This window comes from Amphiprion ocellaris, chromosome 8 (assembly GCF_022539595.1).
Source record: "Amphiprion ocellaris isolate individual 3 ecotype Okinawa chromosome 8, ASM2253959v1, whole genome shotgun sequence".
NCBI lineage: Eukaryota > Metazoa > Chordata > Actinopteri > Pomacentridae > Amphiprion > Amphiprion ocellaris.
Genome location: NC_072773.1, coordinates 24,750,752 through 24,771,149, shown reverse-complemented (window position 1 = coordinate 24,771,149; position 20,398 = coordinate 24,750,752). Strand labels below are relative to the sequence as shown.

The following is a 20,398-nucleotide window of genomic DNA, read 5'->3' as shown; positions in this document are numbered from 1 at the left end:
TTTTGGTTCATTGACATTTTCAGAACTTTATATAGTTATTTAATGTTTTACTCGATCACTGCCTTGGTCTGTAACTGTGCATTTACAATAACATTTAAGCAATACATATGCTCTCAGCAATCTGCACTTCTGAATCCATAATTACAAGTTCGTTTTTAGCATACTTATTGAGAAAGGTCCGTGTAGGCGCCGTCGGATCCTGGTGTTGTGATTTTGGCAAACAAGCATCTCTACAATGTTTTTGGACAAAAAATGATGCTGGAAAATCCTTCCTTAGATCAAAACCTACTGCTGCTTGTGCATGTCCATCTATCAACGTGACGGCTCAGTTCACACTTGTGCCAATGTGAAAGTTATGTGGAAACGCAACTAGAGCCGACTTTGCAAGTTCAGCTGCACAACTTGTGCCAGGGTGTGCATTCACATATGCAGCTGATCACCTCAGTTGCTGTGACATTAATGGAACAGAGTGTATGTCTGAAAGGGGTATTTGTCAGTGATCATTAAATCAATAATCAGTCCCTCCAGGAATTCGCAATGTTGCGATCGCACCAGTTCACACGAATTCAACCAATCTCCACGAATTCTGCACGACTTTGCAATTTTGTCCAATCACCACAACTTTTACGCAATTTTGGCCAGCCCCCCATGAGTTTCACCAATCATAGCAGTCCCCAGCACAAATGTAATGCTGAAAAAAATGCAACTTTTTAGTAATTGTCACTGTCTCCCGCAATTTCATCACAACAAATACACTGAAAACATCGCAACTTACATCACGATTTTTTTAGAAAAGCTGCCACGATTTCATGCATTTTCGGACACAGCAATCTCGAAAAATGCCCGCGAAATCTTGGAGGGACTGAATAAAACTAAAAATATTAAACATAATATGATCTTCTTTAATTCAACCGATTTCACACAGTGCACCTAAAGCTTTTATACAGCTTATTATCCACTTTTTTTTTTTCTTTTTGATACACTGCTGTTCGTGAGGATGCTACTGAGTGGCTGACAAACTCCACATACACGTCTCACACTTGCACACACACACACACACACAGATATACACAGACACTGGGATTGTACAAAGACAAAGACTGGCACACATCTTCAGGCTCTGGCCCTCTGAATTTGCTTCAAATTTGTAATGGGACATTTAGAGCAGAAGAAAAGCGGCCCGGTGAGCGCAGACAGCAGTGCACCTAAGGAAAGAACAGACATGGCCTGGATAATTTTTGACTAAAACACGGGACAGGCTCTGCTACACTCTTTTCAACTCGTCTAGACGCTGCTGGGTCCTTAATACGCAGCACTACACAGGCAAAGGAAGAGGCTGTTTGGATCCCACAGCGAGGCATCCCTAAAGAGAGAAACTGCAGATAAGGAGTGTGTTTACAAGCGAGAGAAGCCCATCTACTCTCTGCATGCGAGCCGGATTCCTTAGCCGTGTTCGCAGCAGTGATGGATTCACACTACAGTTTTAAATCTTAACTCAGTAAGTAAACATACCCTACAAATCTCCAGCCACCAAAGTTCACACAGCCTACAACTGACAACAGTGGAATGTGACCTTGGACTGCACTTGGTATAAAACCTCATCATTTCCTGAATACTGTAATATCCACAAACACCGATAACAGGCATCACATCATGTCTGCCCCAATCCCTCAGACAGAGGAAAACCACTCACCCGGCCAGCACCCTAATCCGAGGTTATTTCGTTTTACCCAGTCAAATCAAAAGGCTTACATAGCACAGTGTCTTCATCAAAGTATTTTCTAAAGCAATATGTTTTTTGCCAAAAGGCACGGGCTTTAGAAGTGTTTTCAGCAGGAAAACTCTACAAGTCAGAATCCTGAGTAGATGTAAAAAGAAGACATTATTAAAACAGCTGGGCGTACTGTACCGGACCAGTCTGGAGGAGTCACACTCAGACCTGAAAGGCACAAAAAAACACCGGTTCAATGATTCTGTCGAGCAGGTAGAAACAAAAGATGCTGCAGTGTGTCAGTAATGCAGATAAAGACTTGTACAGTTAAGATAAAACGCCTCACTAACCACCATCGCTTGATTCAGCAGCACCACTGACAGGTGAGAAACACAATTTATAGTGCAGCTACAACTTGTGTGTGACATTCACAAACTTATATATAAGTATTCAACTGGGGATTTGATGAATGTTTTCCATATCAATGCAGTGTTTATTATGAATACAACAACTGACTTTGGTGCTGATTAAACTACAAAGTCATTTTAGAGGCCGTGGTCAGTGGTTGTTTTTATTGTGGATTAAGGGGTCTTTTATTATTTTACACCTTCACGGTATGGAAGGAAACAAAGGATGACAAATCCACCTGACAGAAGACATGTCCCAGTAGGAAAATCACAGGCGTTATTAATAAAATTAACTTGGCATTTTAACCTTCAATGAGCCATATTCAATGTCCTCAAATTCATATCATACACAATTTTAGGTTACTCATAGTGGAGCATTTAGATGGGCATGAAACTCTCCTTATTTAATTATTAGTACAAAAAATGACCAGCTGTGTCACAAAATATGTGGTTCTTTAAAAAAAAGTTGTAAGTATAAGACTGGAAATAACATAACGTGACAGCATAAGTAAGAAACTAATGGCCAAGCTGAAAAGTTTTGTTTGAAAGATTAGTTTGCTGGGAAATTTGATTCTACTGTCAAAAAGTTTTAAAAGAAATACTTAATTTGATTACAACAAATTCTGCTGAAAATATTTTATAAAGTTTGTATTTGAAGTCTCTTCATATAAAAAAATAAACTGTATGTTTATTTACACTTACAATTGTTAAAGTTATGATACATTAGACGTGTATTTCAAAGATGCAGTAAATAGGATAAATTATTTTCTTCTTTCTTTTTTGTTTTTACAGTATATCACCAATATGTTTCAAATCCACATATCTGCCATGTATTTTATCATGGCAGATTTATCTAATCATAAATTAGATGAGACGGGACTTATTGTCCTGGTAAACAAGAAACGGGAGAAGCTTCCAAATACGTTGTGAACACGTTGCAGTAATTCCAACTTAAACAACGACTGAAAACCCAAAGTAAACAAACAGTCAAAACTAAAGAATCAGAATAACGGTCTCCTCATGGGACATAAAATCTGGTCTCCTCAATGAAAATCCTGTTGGTGATTTAAGCTGCTATCCTCCCAACAACCTCCTGAGTTCCACTTTGTGGGTTTTACAAACTGGAAGCTTTTCCTATGAAGACACAGTCGTAACATGTGGGGAGAAATCAAGTTTCTTTCAAAAGCTAGCCTTTTCTCTATGGCAGTGGAAGCTGTGGAGAAACAACAAGTAAAAAAATACATCTACAATAAAAATGTAATCTTTTTTAAAGCTGTTTCACGGTCACACTCTCATGACTAACAATCATTAGTAAAAACTGAGCTGTTCTTACTATGGCACATGTCTGCTGTGAAAAACATCTATTAAATTGCACTGGCTTAAGTGTTGCATTAATACTGCTGAGATGCTTTAAAGGCAGGGCTCACTCTACTTGCATATACACAATGCTTAAAAACATTTGATCTGCATATTATCACTTATTTGCTGTCGTAGGCTTCATATTATCCATTTCTTTCATGAAATTTCATGGACACTTCAGAAACAGACTGCAGCAAATGGCATTGCAACAGCAAGGAAAGTGATCCTCACACCACGGAAATAAAATGTAGCCTGTTCTGCGAACCACAGCACTAAGGGGCAATAAAACCAATGCATGGCTGCATCAAGACAAATTTATGAACCCACTTGGTGGCTCTTTTCACTTTTCACATGGTGGCAAACAATGAGGTATTCATGGTGAAAAGACTGTGCAGTTACTGACTATACCATTAGGTGCTGTGGCTGCAAAGGTTCTTTGAGGTGGTTGTACTGTTGAGGCGGCTTGCTGAAATAATGACCCCCCGTATTACACAACGCCGTGCCAATTTACTATTGGTGATTCCCCTATCACTCTTAGTTACTTTACTGGTTTTCCTTTGTGTTACCTGTGTCTAATTACAGAATATCTCACTTAAACATCTGCTGTTTGTTCTTTCAACAAAGACATCCAAACATCTTTAAATTATTTCCATAAAACACAGAACAAACTTGACACCACTGGTGTTTTCATTAGAGCAAATTCCATTATGATTGTGAAATTAGTCTGAGGTGAAAACTAGAGTTGGGTCAATATAATGCAGTGGTAGGATGAGATTCACTGACAAACACTGCAGTCCAGATACAATAGCAATTACTGAAGCTATTGATTGCTGTGTATACAATGCATCATGGAAAAGAATGATCAGACCGACATCATAATTCACAAATCTTTTGCTGACTGATATGCCCATATATTAAACTGCTCCCCTCCCATGCATGCAGACCAGACATCCTCAGAGTAACCCCACTCAGGACGAAGTGGAATAACACTGACTGCAAAAATCCTGATTTGTGTGAGGCTTACATTATTTTTTATTCTGATTCTGCAAAAGTGTCAGACGTGTGCAGAAGACAGATGGACAATCTGCTGTACCTTACAAAATGTGAAGTATCATCAGTCACTGCTATTCATGTGGAACTTCAGTTTGTGCCCAGATTTTGGAAAACCTGCTTTGAAAAGTGTTTTTGGTCTGTTAATGGAAGAAGCAACAAGCTGTTAACGCATCACTGACATATCGACACCTTTTAGTAAAATCTGCTAGTAAACAGCTGCTCCATTACCCATGCAGCAGTTACAAAGCAACATCAGCATTCATTTGGAGCTGTGTTTCTGGCCACCTGGTGAAAGTAAATCCAGCATTCATTCTGGTGTATCTCTGTTTTTGGTCTCTACCAACTCCTGAGGGTAATATTGGCCTCTTTAGCTGCTAAATGCTCAATGTTCACCAGCTAGTCACTCCTTCTGTCTGCCATTTGATGCTGAGCAGGTAGTGTACTGTGGGTTTTCAGAGCTTTTCCCAGAAAACAGATGCCTGCTGTGGCTAAAAATATCCCATTAAGAGTTGTGGACCAAAACAGTAAAGTTGTGAGTCAGACACATAAAAAAGCAGCTGAAACTCCCAGTAAAGTTCCTTTAAACTGAAAGATGCTGCAGATTTGGGTGACAGTATTGAGTAAGTTTATCACTATGGTCTCTTTTGCTGTGTCGCATTGTTTTTACACTGACAACTGATACATTGTTATGATGAAAACTATCCATTAAAGCCGGCTGCTGCTGACAAGTGCATAATTCAGCTTTACTGTATTATATATTCACCTTTTTATGATTTTATTCTATCCATCTGTTTTCTTCCACCGATCCAGGGTCGGATGACAGTGGAAGAAAGGCTAAGCAGGGCATTCCAGACATCCTATTCTCCATTATCCATTCTCTACTTCCTCCTGAGGGATCCCAAAGCTTCCAGGACAGATAAGATATATAATCCCTCAAGTGAATTCTGGATCTACCTCGAGTTCTCCTCCCAGTTGGACTTGGCCAGAAAACCTCACAAGAAAGTCACTCTGGAGACATTCTAATTAGATGCCCGAATCACCTCAGCTGACTCCTTTCAATGTAAAAGAGCAGTGACTCTACTCTCAGCTCCCTCCAGATGTCCAAGACAACCTACAGAGGAGATTCATTTTGGCTGCTTGTATCCATAATCTCATTCTTTCACTGACTACCCACAGCTCTTGGTCTAGGTTTTTTCCTTTCCGGTTTAGCTCCCTCCTCACTGCGACAGTCAGGTACTGTCAGCTGCACCAATCTGTCACTTGTGAACAAAATCCCAAGAAGCTTAAACTCCTTCACTTCACAGAAACTCAACACCAACCCAGAGGGAGCAATTCAGCGGTTTCCAGCAGAGGTTGATGGCCTCAGACTTGGAGGTGTGGACTCTCATCCCAAATGCTTCACAATCGGTTGCGAAGAAGCCCATAAAACCCCATCATTTGCAGAAACTAAAAACACAACTCTGAGGTTCTCAAAACAGACACCATCTTCACCTCGGCTGCGCCCTGAGAGTCTGTCCATGAATATTTCAAACAGGATCAGAGACCCTTGGCGGAGTCCAGCACCCACTGGAAATGCCTTTGACCTTGTACCGAGAATATGAACACAGCTCTCACTTGGGCTGTACAAGCACCGGATTCCTCCTTTATCAGATGGACACAGCGGAGACAGACAGGTAATGTGGAAAGTAAAGATTCGGCCAGCTGGGAATCAAACTGGGGACTTGCTGCTCCATGCATTTGAAACCACATGTTATGCATCCAAACCGCTCGGCTATTGGTTCTACAATATCTTCTTCTTTTCCTAAAACTTGTAATACCTACCATGCTGCGATGTGTGCAAGCTGCCTCTCTGGGTGAAACACAAAATTAGAGCTCAACCAGGAGCTGTACCTAACTAATTTCAAGCAAATGAAATTCTTTTAAGACAACATGAAACAGCTCTTTGTAATGCAGGATTACAACTGATAGAGTATTAATTAGTTCTGGTCCAAGAGTAGAAAAAGCTAATTTGCCTGATGATGAAAAAAATGAACTGTACGTTTTATTGCCTTATCTAAGCAGAATCTCTCTTCCTTATGATGATGTACACAAGAATCAAAGTTAAACTGTTCGTCTTCTGCACTGCGCAGGAACACCGGCTACCGAGGTGCATTCAGGTGCATTCCCAAAGCCTTTTAAATAATGCATGAAATGCCAAATCCCATTGGAAGTATCATTCCACAGGAAGGCCTCCACAAGCTGAGAGACTGGCTTCTCCCATGATGGCTTATAGAGATGCCAGATTTCCAGTGGCAGAATCAAGACTTCACTTCAGCTACTTCTTTAAACTTAATCTTAAAGTTCCCATCTGTACGGCCATGTCAGTGACGATAACCTATCCTTCACCTCAGTGCTTGTGGGTAGTATACATACCTGCCCTTTTCCTGTGGCTCAGATACAGTGTCTGTTGCAATGAGGGCAGTCTGTTTCCTGTTGTGAGGGAGGAAATGAACAGAGGGCACACCGAGTGCAAAAAATGCTGACACAGAGTTTATCAATCTGCCTTTCTGCAAGAGTAAGTGCAACTGGACACGACTGCAGAAATTCACGAGCCTGCTCATTTAATCACAGCTCCCTGCTTGGCTTCAAATGAACTGGAACATCATCCACTGTAGGCCACACAGCTGCAATGATTCACACATCAACACATCTCGCTGCCCACCAATCCACGTTTTTAATGTGTGTGCAGCTCATTTCTAGCGTAACATTTTCTTTACTTTCAATTACAGGCACCATGCGTCACAAAGGCTTGGACACTTTCCCCCTAAAGCTGTTTTACTTACAGCACCTCCTTCCAGAAACGACCCGCTCCAACGTAATTATAGACCCATTATTTGTTTTTCACTGTAAAATGTTGAGCAGGGTTCAGCCTTGGAGAAATGGCTTCTAGCACTTCATCACATTATCGCCTTTAATATGGCAATAAGAGAAAATATCGTGCTGGGGCCATAACAGAAATGCAAGTGTGGCTATTTCCTTTCCTTTATTCAGAAGAAAATCAGAGGTAATTATAGCTTGTCCTCGGTGTGTGATTGATGAGTTTCCAAGTCGGACTATACTGCAAATCATATTTTGTATTGCATGCAAATGTTGCTGTGTTACATGTTTCTCTTATTATTTTCATATTATAACTGCGGTTCTCCTACTAATTTATTTTTTTAAATAATCCTTCAACTTTAAAATCACTTAACGCCACCCTAACCGCTTCTTTGACCATGCTTAACAAAGCTAACAGCAGGAAATGCTTTATGAACTTTGCAGAGTCCTTAACTGAACTGCTTAGAAAAGGGTTATTTCAAGAGTTCCCCCAACAGTTATTGGGTTTCCTGGATATACTGTGTCATTCAGTGGCAACCTTGACCGTCATGAAACGCTTCAAGCTTCTGCAAACAAAACCCCCTCAAGCTGTGATGAAAAAGAATAAATCACAGGCCGACGTAACACTGAATTAACAAAACTTTCTGCTAAAAACTGAACAGCACTTCTTGCAATTTTGTGGCTCCTGCCTCCATTCACAACAATGTCACCAAATGATCAATGGCTTGAACCTGCGGTCGGCTAAAACAGCTCACTCACGCTGACAGGTTCCTCAGAGGAACACTGTGGAGCTTGACGTTCTTGTACACTATTTCATATTTACTGTCAATATTTTATAAGATCCATTTTTCTCCAAAAGAACACCGCCGTCGAGAAAAGGCAAGCGGCACTTCAGCATTTGGTGTAGATTTCACTCGTGCCTCTCTGATGAGATGCATGCTTGTGTGCCTTTACGTCTGCTTCCCTTGGTTAAAGTCTTTTTCTCAGTCAAGTGCATAAATGAAGGGCATTCGTCTTGCGTTGGGCTCCTCGGTGCGCTACGTACTTCTGGCGTCCATATTACTGAGATCTAAATGATCTGTATTAATCAGCAACTAATTACAAGCACAAATGTGTCTGCCTAAGCAGATCTAATGAGTCCGTCCAGTTCTCTGCAGCGGTTTGCTTCTCTTGGTGCTGTCAAATTATGTATCTCTAAGGAGTTAGTGGTGCATGACCCCACTGGCTGTCTGCCCCCTGCATTAAAGTAGGGGTGGCTGTCCCTCACAAACACACACATACTTGCACACACATATACACTTGTACGTGTAGCTGAAAACAGCTCAAAACAATCCATCTGCTGCCTTCAGCCGCTTTAATTTCTCATCATCTACTCCGACACTGTAGCCTACTACCAGTTGATATATTATTTACCGGCTGAGAAACTGGACTTTAAGAATTGATTACTGACCCTGTCGCTCATCATTATTCTTAAAGTTGGGCCTGAAATCTGGGGAAATTATTCTGTTATTTCTGCCCAAAAAAGTGGAATACGGTGCCAACTTCTATTCACTCTCAGTGTGTCGAACGCAAATACAATCAGACATTTTAAACGACATCTTAATAAGATCTGACTTTTATACGTGTGATCCTTGTTCAGGCTGAAGAGAGTCTTTTTCTCCAACCTTTCTTTCTCCACCTGACCTAATATAGAGACGTGGATACGAGGGGAATCTCACTTTCACTCTGGCTGCATTCCTGAACATATTGCTTGGATTTTGATGAGCCCTCGGAGTCTGTTGCAAAGTCCGGAGTTACAAAGAGCAGAAACAAAAGTGCACAGCAGCAGTCAGTGTGGAAACTCACAGATTACAGCCCATGCACCTATGAGAAGAAGCAATGCAAACCCGCGAGTCAATCTGAGCCTACTGAAGTACAACACACGAGCTGCATTTAAAGCACAAGAACTGCAGTGGTCATGTTGTGAGCCGCTAATGTGCATTGTTTAAATGACTCCAAACTACTCCCCAAGGATGTCCCAGCCCAAATATTGGTTGTCAAAGGCCCAGCCAGCTGTGAGGAAGTCTGTGTTGACATCTATCTAAGACGACTAAGAAGACGTGTGAGCAGTAGCTCCTCATCTGTGCTTAGCTGTTGACTCAGCCTCCACCTTGTCAGCCATCCACACACACTCACATCCCTCTGCACTCCCACTTGGCAGAAAACAAGTGGCAGCCTTTCAAACAGCTCTCCACAGGTACTATGCTACAAATTGCCTTCGATTCAGCTGCTGCATCAGCTGGTTTTGACAGCTGCGAGGTGGATAATTGGTTCAACTGTGAAGAAATAAAGAATGAACAGGCAGCCATGCTCTGGCCTTGTGGTTCCTACAAATGTGCCGCTTTAGTGTTGATCACAGTTTGTATTGATGAAAGAAGGTGGAGAGAGATTCGAAGGCTTAGCAAGCTGGAAGTAAAAAGGTGGTAAATTAAACATAGAGTGCATCATCTTCCCAGAATACATGTAAGATTTATACTCTATGGATTGTTCTCACAAACTAACAAAAGAGAAAAACTAAGTCTTTTTAGTATATCAAAAAATGTCGATGAATCATTTATGGTTTGCTTTTTGTCTTAGAGCAAATCAAACCATGTCAACAGACAAAAAATAAACCTTTTAATGGGAATGTGTCACTACTTCTATGGCAGTGTTGTTTTAATAAGCAAATTAAACATAGTTTAGCCTTTTGGGAAATACATTTGCATTCTTTCTGCTTTGCACAGAGTTAGATGAGAAGACTGATGCCACTCTCATGTCTGTGCAGTAACTATAAATCTACCATCCGCATCCAGTTAGAGCAGCTTACGAAGACTGGAAAGAGGGGGAAACAGTTTGTTTAGCTCTGGCCAAAGGTAACAAAATGCTCACATGCATAAGAACAAAAGTCCAGATGAGAACAAACACATCGGGTCACCAACTTTTAAAAACAGGACTTCATAGTGCTACTTTTGGTCAAAAACTTAAAGTCCATCCCACTACAAATCATCCTAATATGTCAGTTGATACTGAAAGCCATTTAGGTGTAACTGAATCTAACATATGAACCATATGAGCACCGTTTGAGGCTTTAACTAAAGCAGTTAATGCCTGTCAACACACCTTATGTTGTTTAGCCCTAAAGTGCCTGTTTGTAGCTCATTCAGGCAGAATGAATGTAAGAAAAAAGGCTCTGCTTTCGCACCATTTTGCTTTGTTTCTGGCAAAAAATGACACGTCAGAATAATCACACTCTAAAAATCAAAACAGATGGCTGAAATGAAGTTACATTATTCATTATTATCCATTACCCTGCCCATGCTTTGACATTTCAAAACATTATTATCAAACCTCACAGGAAATGACATAAGGACTAATTGGCTCTCGAGCTGAATCAAACTGAGGCTTAAGTGAAGCCTTAACCAGTAACACCATGAGATAGATGTACCAAAGCTCGATAAAGCCATAATTATCCTTTCTCGTGGGACAACTAGAAACATCAAAGGACACAAACCAACCTTAACTCTGTCTTAATAGGCATGATTGAGGGAACCAGAGGTCAGCAGTGCCTGGCTTCCTTCCAGCAGAGCTGCAGCCACCCACAGATGCAAGGAGGAACAGTCTAATACAGACGAAGGCAGCCTGCAGTTGATTTTGAGTGCAAGTTGCAAATTGTCTTTGGCCATTGCTTGAGATTTATAGGTGAGTCTGAATGCAAATCATCCCTGTGTAGACATTAATCTAGCAGGGGTATTTCATTAGAGGAGGCTTTGCTGGAGAGAGGCAGTCCATGCGCTCGTAAATTTGGTTTGGCACACTGATTGTTCAGCAGATCGCTGGGTAAATGAGTGGACGCCGCCAGCCACAAGAAGCAGCTTTCTCCATTATGCTATTATTTCCTGCCGAGGGGTCCCAAAACACATGCTAAAGCTGTTACAGTGGCTCGGGGTGAACTATTTATGAACTTGCCAATCTCAAGTCTCCAGGCTCCATCCAGGGGACTTAGTGGGGGCAACTGAGGTTTTTCTTAGGCAGCAAATTACAGCAAAGAAGCCAAGACACAATCACTATAACCAACACAGAAGGCAATAGAAAAAACCCACCACTGAACACAAAGAGATAACAGTATCAGCCAAAAGCAACAACCTGAAAGAAACCTATATTATTTACTTCAGTATCTACCGATTAGCTTCTCTGACTATTAACTCCTCGGAAAAGTCATTACAGATGTACTGTTTTATTAGTGCTGTAATTAAACAAATGAATTACCCTGAGTATATAGGACAAATAATGGAAATCAGTGACACAATGCAAATTGCTTTGTTATCCCAAATTTTATAGTTCAAGGCCCTCTGAAAGCTTGATTCTACAAAGTTAAGGCAACAAATTCAGATAATTAATCATCTTTTTTTTATTATTTTATTTAGTGTTTGCTCAAACAATACGATTTGCACACTTATTTGTTCCTCATCTAAGTTTCTCAACATGACACCAAAAAAATTCATCAGTTTATCTAAACTCGGGCAAAGCTTTAATTTTCTTTCTTAATAATCAACCCAATGCATCAGACTTTGTTGACCCCTCCGGTACGATTAAGTCAGATTTTTTTTTAAAGATGAAAATGCAAACAAAGTTGCCAACACAGCAAAAGTAACAGTAAAATGCATTATCAGATCAGCATTTAGAAAAAAACTAAATCACCCCATTTTTCTAACATTCATTTTCCCACCAAAAAAAAAGTCTTATTTGCATGACTGTGCAGCTGCTTTTACTGCGGTGCTCAAGCATCAAAGCAATTACAGTTTTGTAGTGGGTAAATATGTGCAATGAATGCAAACCACTCGACAAAATGTGGATATACAGTATGTAACGGCTGCAAGAATTATTGTGTTTACCCTGCTGCAGAATGATAAAAAGGCAGGCACCTGTCCTGGCTGAGATCTGGCACCGAATCAGCAGCTCAAGAACCCTGCTGCTCATTCATCATCTTTGAAACACTCATATTACAGCATTAGCATTAACAAAGAAAGAGAGCCGGACTTCACAGTGATTTCTCGTCCTATTCATTAATAATTGATCAATAGATCAATGTTTCTTTACTGACTTGGATTCATACCGAACTTAAATGACTGCCTGAACAAAAAAAATGTATTAAAATGGAAAAACAATGAATATCCCTCTCTTTAATGGCACAAAAATGGCGCAAACTACCAAACCGACAGTTTTCACTTTGAAGTTAAACATCGCTTCAGTACATTTCTGAAAACTAAAAAACAAGGCTACGCAGAAAATGACACATCAGCTGTTTTTTATCTAAAGCTAAAGAAGTTATCTGTCCAGCAATCACATCAGCAACCAAAATATTGTTTACACCTGGATGCCTATCTGGGTCTGGGACAAAGTTTGAATGCTGAGACGTGGGCTGGCAGATGCATCCAGCAGCTCCCAGATAACAAATGAAAACACTTTCAGACACTATTCCAGCACAAAGCCCCAGAGGACAGGTTCAGATCACAGTGGATCCACTCTGTTTAAACCACCAGCCTGCCTTGCAAGAAAAACTTTGATCACAACCACTGTTACTGTTTTAATTCCAGATTTATTTGACTTTATAATGGATTGTGATAACTGATACATAATTGCTCATGACAGACCTTTTACCACAAATGTGTGCTATAAAAATTTGTAATCCTATCTTGCACAACCAGTTACAAACAGGTACAAGAAACTGTAGAAGGCTGCGAAAAACAAACACCATTAGGGGGAAAAAACTCCATTGGGTCAGCATAAATACTGCTGAACTGAAGGGCTGACCAGGCAGGCAACAGAGGAGCCAGAAGCAGAAGAAACCTGATATGTACGTCATTGCTAACTCTAGTCTGAGCACTACACACAGAAAATGACTCCTACTCTGCTAATTCTGCTTAACCAGCTCTCGAGGGTTACAATCACCCAAGTGTAGAAGTTTATGGGTGCACGTCAAGGTCAGCGCACGCTGCGTCCTGAGAACCTGACGGCCAGTGTTACCCAGGAACCTGTTCTGCAGACTTCACAGACAAATGTGTTGACCTGGCACCACAGGTTCCACTATCAGCGGCACATCACGTTTCCTGCTCTCTGCACTTTGTGTCTAAAAGAGGGTGAAGGGAGAAAAATGTACAAACAACCTACAGGGGAAAGCCTTCCGTTTATAGCCGACCCAAGATAGCAGCAAACAAGCTCATGTATCATTCAGTAGAAGAAATTCTTTATCTGTCACTTGTGTTGCAATAAGTGTTTTTTATCTTCTCTTTCCGTCACTGCTATTCATATACAGTATGAAAAAAAGAGACTCTATTCAAGATCTAACATGAGTAAGTCTGTAACGCTGCTCCTGCATGCATGCATTTGCTACCAGGTGACAAAACAGGCGCTCAAAAAAACTGGATAAAAAGAAAAAACCTGTATTGTGATCCGTATCAAGATTATAAATTCAGTACATATTGCATGACAACCTGCATGTATTAACAAGAGAACAGCAATCTAGTGAAAACAAATAAGCAAAAGGCCACAGCAGCAGTATAATGCACAGTGCGACCATATAAGATCCTTGTCCCCAACCAGGTTTCATTTTCCTCCTACTAAAAAGTTCAACACTCAGCGTGAACTCAGCAGTTACCATTTTTGTCTCACGGCAAGATGGCCTGTGGTTCAAACCCGGCCGGGTGCTTTCAGCATGAAGCTACATTACATTTTGTTTCATTTAAAAAGGCAGATCTTAGGCCTGTACTTAGCAAAGAGATGCGCTACTGTTCCACGTCTATTCAGCTCTGTGTGGATTCCTGCAGAGGCGGCGATCACAATCTGAGAAGAATTTCAAGATACCTTATCCAATGATCAAGCATCAAGTCAGGAACAGCCTTTTAACTTTTCGGGGGGTAAACACACTTCTTTCTTTCCCAGAGTTATACGAGAAGACCACTCTTGTGTCTGTGTAGTAAATATCAAGCTGTAGTTTGATTCACTTAACATTAAGACTAGTTTCTCTACTTCAATTTTGGTACAGATTTCCAGTCGCTATTCTAAGTTAAACTCTCTCTCAAAAATTGCTTCTTTTGGTTAATGCACCATCATCTCCAGTAATTCTTGGCATATTTCCAAAAATGTCAATTTATTTCTTTAGAGAAGACCCTACCTTTTATCACACAAATCTAATTAATGGTCGGTACGTTATGCAACTGACAACAGCATTCACGTGCTTCCTTAACTTCTATGCCTGTCCATTCCTGATTTCACAGCTCCAATCATGTTTACCAAGAGGGAGAAGGACATGCTTGACACCACAAGGAGAGCTTTGTCTACATTCTTGGCATAATGTTAAAAAAAAGAAGTCACGATTGTCATGTCACTGGAAGCCGGATGTGCTTTGTCTCCACTAGCATGCCGGATATTCAGATGCAGGATATAAAGGCAAAGCCGAGGTCTGAAGTGTGTCTGTTTAAACAACATTAGCTTCTGCTGTTTGCAGATAATGTTGATATTCAGGCATGTGTTTTCTGATTTGCATTGGGGTGTTTTCTCTGGCTACTATGTGGTCACAGTTCGAATCAACATTTACATGTTTGAAGCCACTGTTCCCGAAGAGAAGAAGACAGGCAGCGATTGCTTAAGAAGGAAATTAGTGGACGTGTTGTGTTTCAGACTGACAATGCAGATGATGCTGGTAATTATAAAGGGCATTTTTACGTGACCTGCATGCACTGGTTTTTGTTTTGAGTATGAGATACAACGACAAGGTTTGGGTAAAAAAAAAAAAAAAAAAAAAGACAAAGAGAGAGAAAGCAGATAGAAGCAGCCAAAACGAAGTTTCTCTGCTCAGCAGTCCAGGAGGATCTAGGCCTGTCACAATTATTACATAACTGCCAGATCCCAAGTATTTGAGCTGACTGCAAACACTTTGCATAGTCATTATAAGCGCTTCCATTCACCTGCATAAAAACATCTGAATGAATGAAACTGACAGAAATGTCATGTCTCAATCACTATTTTCACATCGTTTTCTACCCTTTCCACCCACTTCTTCTTCTATGGTTAAATGGTGCCAATTGTTTATCTCAAAGCACTGAATTTCTAATATTCACCCAACTGCAATTCGATGAGTATGTATTCACATTAATGTCATGCATTTAGTTGCAAAGCCAAACACCGAATCACCGCTGTGGGCACATTTTTGATTTTAAACTAAATTAAAAAGGACAGCCAAAAAGGCTAGAGGAGGCAATTTGTTGGATTTGCAGCAAAAAGGTGGCGACCAAAGGGGCTAATACCACTAATCTAAAGTTAGCAGATGCATGAAATGAAGAGAAAATAACAATTACATTGCTTACCACAATTATTTGAACTGTCAATCTAAATTTCAGTTTGTGACAGTTCTAGGAGGTCTTGCAGAGCCACTCCTTCCTTAAATCGAGACGCAGATTCATCTGAGACTGAGGCTACTAAATTTATATGACCACCAGTGTGACAAGTTAGTTCTTTGATTAATAACTTATCAAATATTAACAAGACTAAGAGTAGAGTCGTGTTTGCTGCTTTGTGAGGCTACATTTAAAGCACAGAGCTAAAGTTCAGGCAAGGCTGATAGAAATGTCAGTCATTTTGCAGATTTTTAGTTAGAAAATCAAAATATTGGACATTTTAAGATATTATTTTAGGTATTTCAGCCTGCCAGACCACTGACTGATGGATTAGAACTGCCATCCCTGAAGTTATGCTGCCAGCCTGAGCAAAAAATAATAAACACAAGCTATCACAACTTATCAAGGCTCAAAATGATGTACAAACATGTTTTAGCAATGGCTCAGTCCTTTCTCCGGAGGTTTGTAGAAAGACAGATTATGAGAAGACTGTTAATGCGGGATTTCCTGAAAAGCCGTCAGGAAAACCAGGAGCTAGTAAGCAAAGTTATCTGGGTTTCTCTTTCTTTTTGCTGCCACAGTTTACCTCAGTTAAAAAAAGGATGGCTAGACAGCTTAATTTTTAAATACACACTGTCTAAATTGTATTTTCTATATGCTAAAATGACCTTTGCAGATCTCAGAAGCAGTTTTGCTTCAGGCCACCGCATTCTTCAAATTTCTCCCCACACTTAGTCGGCTCTTTAAATCCTGCATCGTTCATAAACCACACTTTACATTATTAGCGGCTGTCATATTTCATCAGATTCACTGAGGTAATCACAGGCTCCTCACTAACCTCTTTGCCAGTCTGCCAGAAATGGACTGAAATCGTGTTCAGATACTGTGACCGTAGAGAAAATGAGAGATAGATGGTGACGGACTTTTTCCAGGGAAATCAGACAGAATCACTCCATAAGGGCCCCACTGAGATTTATAAAACGGAGCACGCTGAAAGGTCAGTGGTACAATGTCCTAATCTCCGGAGTCTGGTTTTATCAACCAGCAAAGACATACAGTCCATGACTCATCAGTATTGATTTGCTGCCACTGATCCTCATGACACTAACACGCCCGTGGAGACAAAGGTCAAGCACGACCATACGATCCCGCAGACTGTCAGAAGCTCAGTTAAATGTCTGCATGCTGAGGCGTTTTGGAGATACAGCCGGCAGAGTGTGAACTTCGACACGGAGCTGGTGCAGGGAGGGCAAACCCTGACAGCGTCTGACTATCATTCAGAGCTGTACCAGGTGCTCCACTGTGTCTGCCTGCACACAGGGCCAGGCCTAACGGAACTATCCCAAGTATGTGCCTTTTTATCCCAGGGCTTGTGGCATTTCATAGATTAATGTGCCTGTTGGTGCACATAAAGATCAGTGATGGGTGGGAGTTGCAGAAGTTGCAGAAAAATGGGCAAATATGAAACTAATAGGATGACAAAAGGGGGGTGATTTATGGAAACCTGTAGACAAGTGCAGAAAACGGATGCAGGAGAAAATGGAACAACTGCACTGTGATTCTGAGCCCATCTGTGGGTTTGTCCATCATAACACACAAGGACGGTGGCTACTGTGGTCAGTTTCTCTCCCATTTTATATAATTAATAACATTTTCTGCTATTGTGAGAGATCTATCAACCCATTTACCATTTGCAGACATGATGCCAAAGTAAGCAGCAGCTGAGTTTGTGCCTCTTTTTGCAACAGTTACTTCAATTAAGTGCATTTTTTACGCATGATTTAACTTTGATGAATGAGCATCGCATGCTGTCATGTCTTACTTCTCCTGTGTGACATGCTCCTTGATGGCTCCCAGCGTGACCAGGCTGTTGGTGCCCTGCAGCAGCCTGCAGGTTGCCAGGTGCCGCTGGTACTGCTCCTTCAGACAGGCGTTCTCCGTGCACAAGTCGGACACTTGCTGCTCCAGCTCCTCTATCCTGCCCCTCTGCCTCTCCAGCAACTCCTGCTGGGTCTCGATGATCTTGTTGAGCTCCTTCAGATATTCCGCAGCCCTGTTCGGGTTCTCGCTCGGGCTTTCCATGTCGTATCTTCTATCCCCGCGTCTTCCTTTTTGTTGCGCGGCGGTTTGGCAGGAAGCCGACGGGGAGCTGGTTCTGTTGTAGTCCAGGCTGCTGGGTTCAGGCGCAACAATGCCTTTTGCGCCTCGTCATTGTTTCAAGTCGGAGATAATTCCGTATGAGAAATTAAGTCCCGCGTTTCTCCCCCCCGCAAAGTCTCCGATGCGCACAACTAGAAGCTGGAAATGTCAGAATATCTAAGAAGCAAAACGCGGCGGCGGACTTGATGGTGTGGATCACAGCTGATCGCAGCTGATCGCTGCTTCTTCCCCCTGTCGGCAGCGCGTTATGACATTTCTGTTGGGCACCTCTCGCTCCATGCTGCTCCCGTGACTTTTGGTAAACAGACGCTGGCTGTCGAGTGGGCGGGGTTTCCAAGTTTTATGAATCTGCAGGTCGTATGGAGCAGTAATGACTTTGCAGCTGCTGCAGGACGGTGCAAGGATCGAGAGTTTGTCAGGGTGGCAGTGCGTTTGTTTTCACACCCATTTCCACATGAAAAATTGCAGTTCCACTACAGGCACCCACCAAGTACAATCTGCTCCCTCTCACTCATATTTCATCGCACATTTCGATGCAGTGTTCGTAGAACTTTGTTGCATGTGTGTGCGCTTCTCCTTGCTGTGGGAACACAGGCTGGTGCTGCGTCTTCCCTGCAGAGTTGTTTACTATGCTGGCCGTGTCTCAGCAGCAGCCTGTATCCCCTGTAGTGAAATGATCTCGATAGATAGTAGCAAGCAGCCTGTGTTAGTTTTGGAATCAGAAATGACTCAACTGTTCAGCATATCTGCTTGTGTGGCAGGAGGCTACAGATTTGCACAGGCGGAGTCCCAGAGTGAGAGCAAACTGCAGCAGAGCCCAGGAATAGAAAGAGGCTTAAGTTTGTATGACTGACCATCCCAGTTCCCTCCTGAACCCATCCAGCACCTCAGAGGGAAGCCTCAAGATGTTGCCTTAAACCTGAACTCCCTCTGTCAGCTGATATTAAAGGCCGCCTAAACCTTGTTAACATCTCCATATGGTGGTGTTTAAAGGCTGAAAGACCGGTCGTGTGGGAAGTAGTCAACGCCACAGCAGAGCATTTCCACCCAGAAACTGTCTAAAAAAAACACGGGTTCAGGTTTCCAGGGTTTGTTAACTTATCCTGTCAGCTTGCAGGGTGGGGCATTCTGCATCATTATCCCTCTTTAGAATCAGATTCTAGTTCAGACATGTACGACTGAATTACTCCAGTAGTGCAAGCTGCCACTGCGCGTAGAGCAGGTTTACTGTTTGAGCATATGTGAGCTGGTGTGCTCGAGCTGGAGCGAATGTTTAGGGATGAGTAGAGAAAGAGGCGGGACTTCGTAGATCTGCACATTCTAAAGGGAGCAACGGAGTGATTTCAAAGTTATTTTGGTGTAGGAAATGATTCTTCTCATGGAAACACCTTTTAAATATGCCCATATCCCCTGCAGGATGCTGTATCACCACTGAAGATGGACAAAACCTCCATGAAGTTAGAGGTTTCCTGGACAGCACTTTTGATTCTCAGTGTGGTGGCTCTGGCAACTGCTATTTTGGCAGTGTCTGACTACACCAATCTCACGGCTAGTCCATAAAATGAGCAAAGAGGTGGAGCATGAGTAGAGATGATGTGGGCTATGTAATCTTCTCTGGGTCACTGACTATCAACCTGTCACTCAAAGTGGCAACACCCTCAGTTATGCAGAACTTTAAGCTTTAATACAATTTAAGGTGAGTAGGTTAGTTATATTTTAAAATTTTTTTTATTGATACCTGGCTGTAAATGTGTTTATTTTCATGGTAAAATTTGCCATTTTAACATGGGTGTCAATGGTGATTGAATCACTTTTCTAATGAGCCCCTAGTGGTCAATCGAGGAACTGTAGTTTTTAGTTTAAGCCGTTTATATATTAGAGGAATCTGTAAAGAAACTGTAGAGAAATGGCAGCTTGCATTATCAGCTCTGCTCTTGTGGCTACTTTCTCATTTTTTTGTTGTTTTATTCTATTTTTATTTTTCATCAAAGCAACACTCGCACTTAAAAGTAGTTGTCAAAAAGTCTGCTGTTCAAACACTTCCGTAACCGCTTCTCTCATTTCCTTTTGATCAATATTTCAAAGCTCAGTTGAGATTCTGACATTCCTCAATGCAGTTGCAGTGCAAATAGGCGCGATCTGTGCTTTGTCCAGGGAACTGCAGGCTTTATCATCGCGATACACCACCTGAAGGCAGCACTTGGATGTCCTGAGATTACTTGTTTTAATGAATGTGGAGCAGCAAACCAGCATCAGCGGGAAGCAGCTTGAGGACATGGAGTACAGATGAGGCATATTTCTCTGTGGCTTCCTAATTTACGTGGCAGGAGGCCAAGGAGGGCTGCAGGAGTCCTGACATGCCACTTATACACAGCACACAGTTATGAAGAGCCAAATGATATAATAACAATGTGCCTAATGCAGTGTCTAGTTTCTTAATC

General features: G+C 41.6%; 1 protein-coding gene across 3 annotated transcripts in view; it reads right to left on the bottom strand.

Moving 5' to 3' along the window:
- Positions 1-18,218, bottom strand: part of LOC111588708 (IQ motif and SEC7 domain-containing protein 1-like) — a 95,283-nt gene extending 77,065 nt beyond the window's left edge. Inside the window, exons 1-2 of one of the 3 annotated variants that reach the window (XM_055012782.1) lie at positions 17,620-18,218; positions 1,910-1,939 (exon numbers count right to left, since the gene is read on the bottom strand). In XM_055012782.1, the coding sequence (XP_054868757.1) occupies positions 1,910-1,939; positions 17,620-17,879 (290 nt within the window). In that variant the 5' untranslated portion in view covers positions 17,880-18,218. The remainder of the gene's footprint in view (positions 1-1,909; positions 1,940-17,619) is intronic. The other 2 variants (XM_055012781.1, XM_023299221.3) reach the window with 2 other exon arrangements.
- Between the last annotated feature and the right edge of the window lie 2,180 nt (positions 18,219-20,398).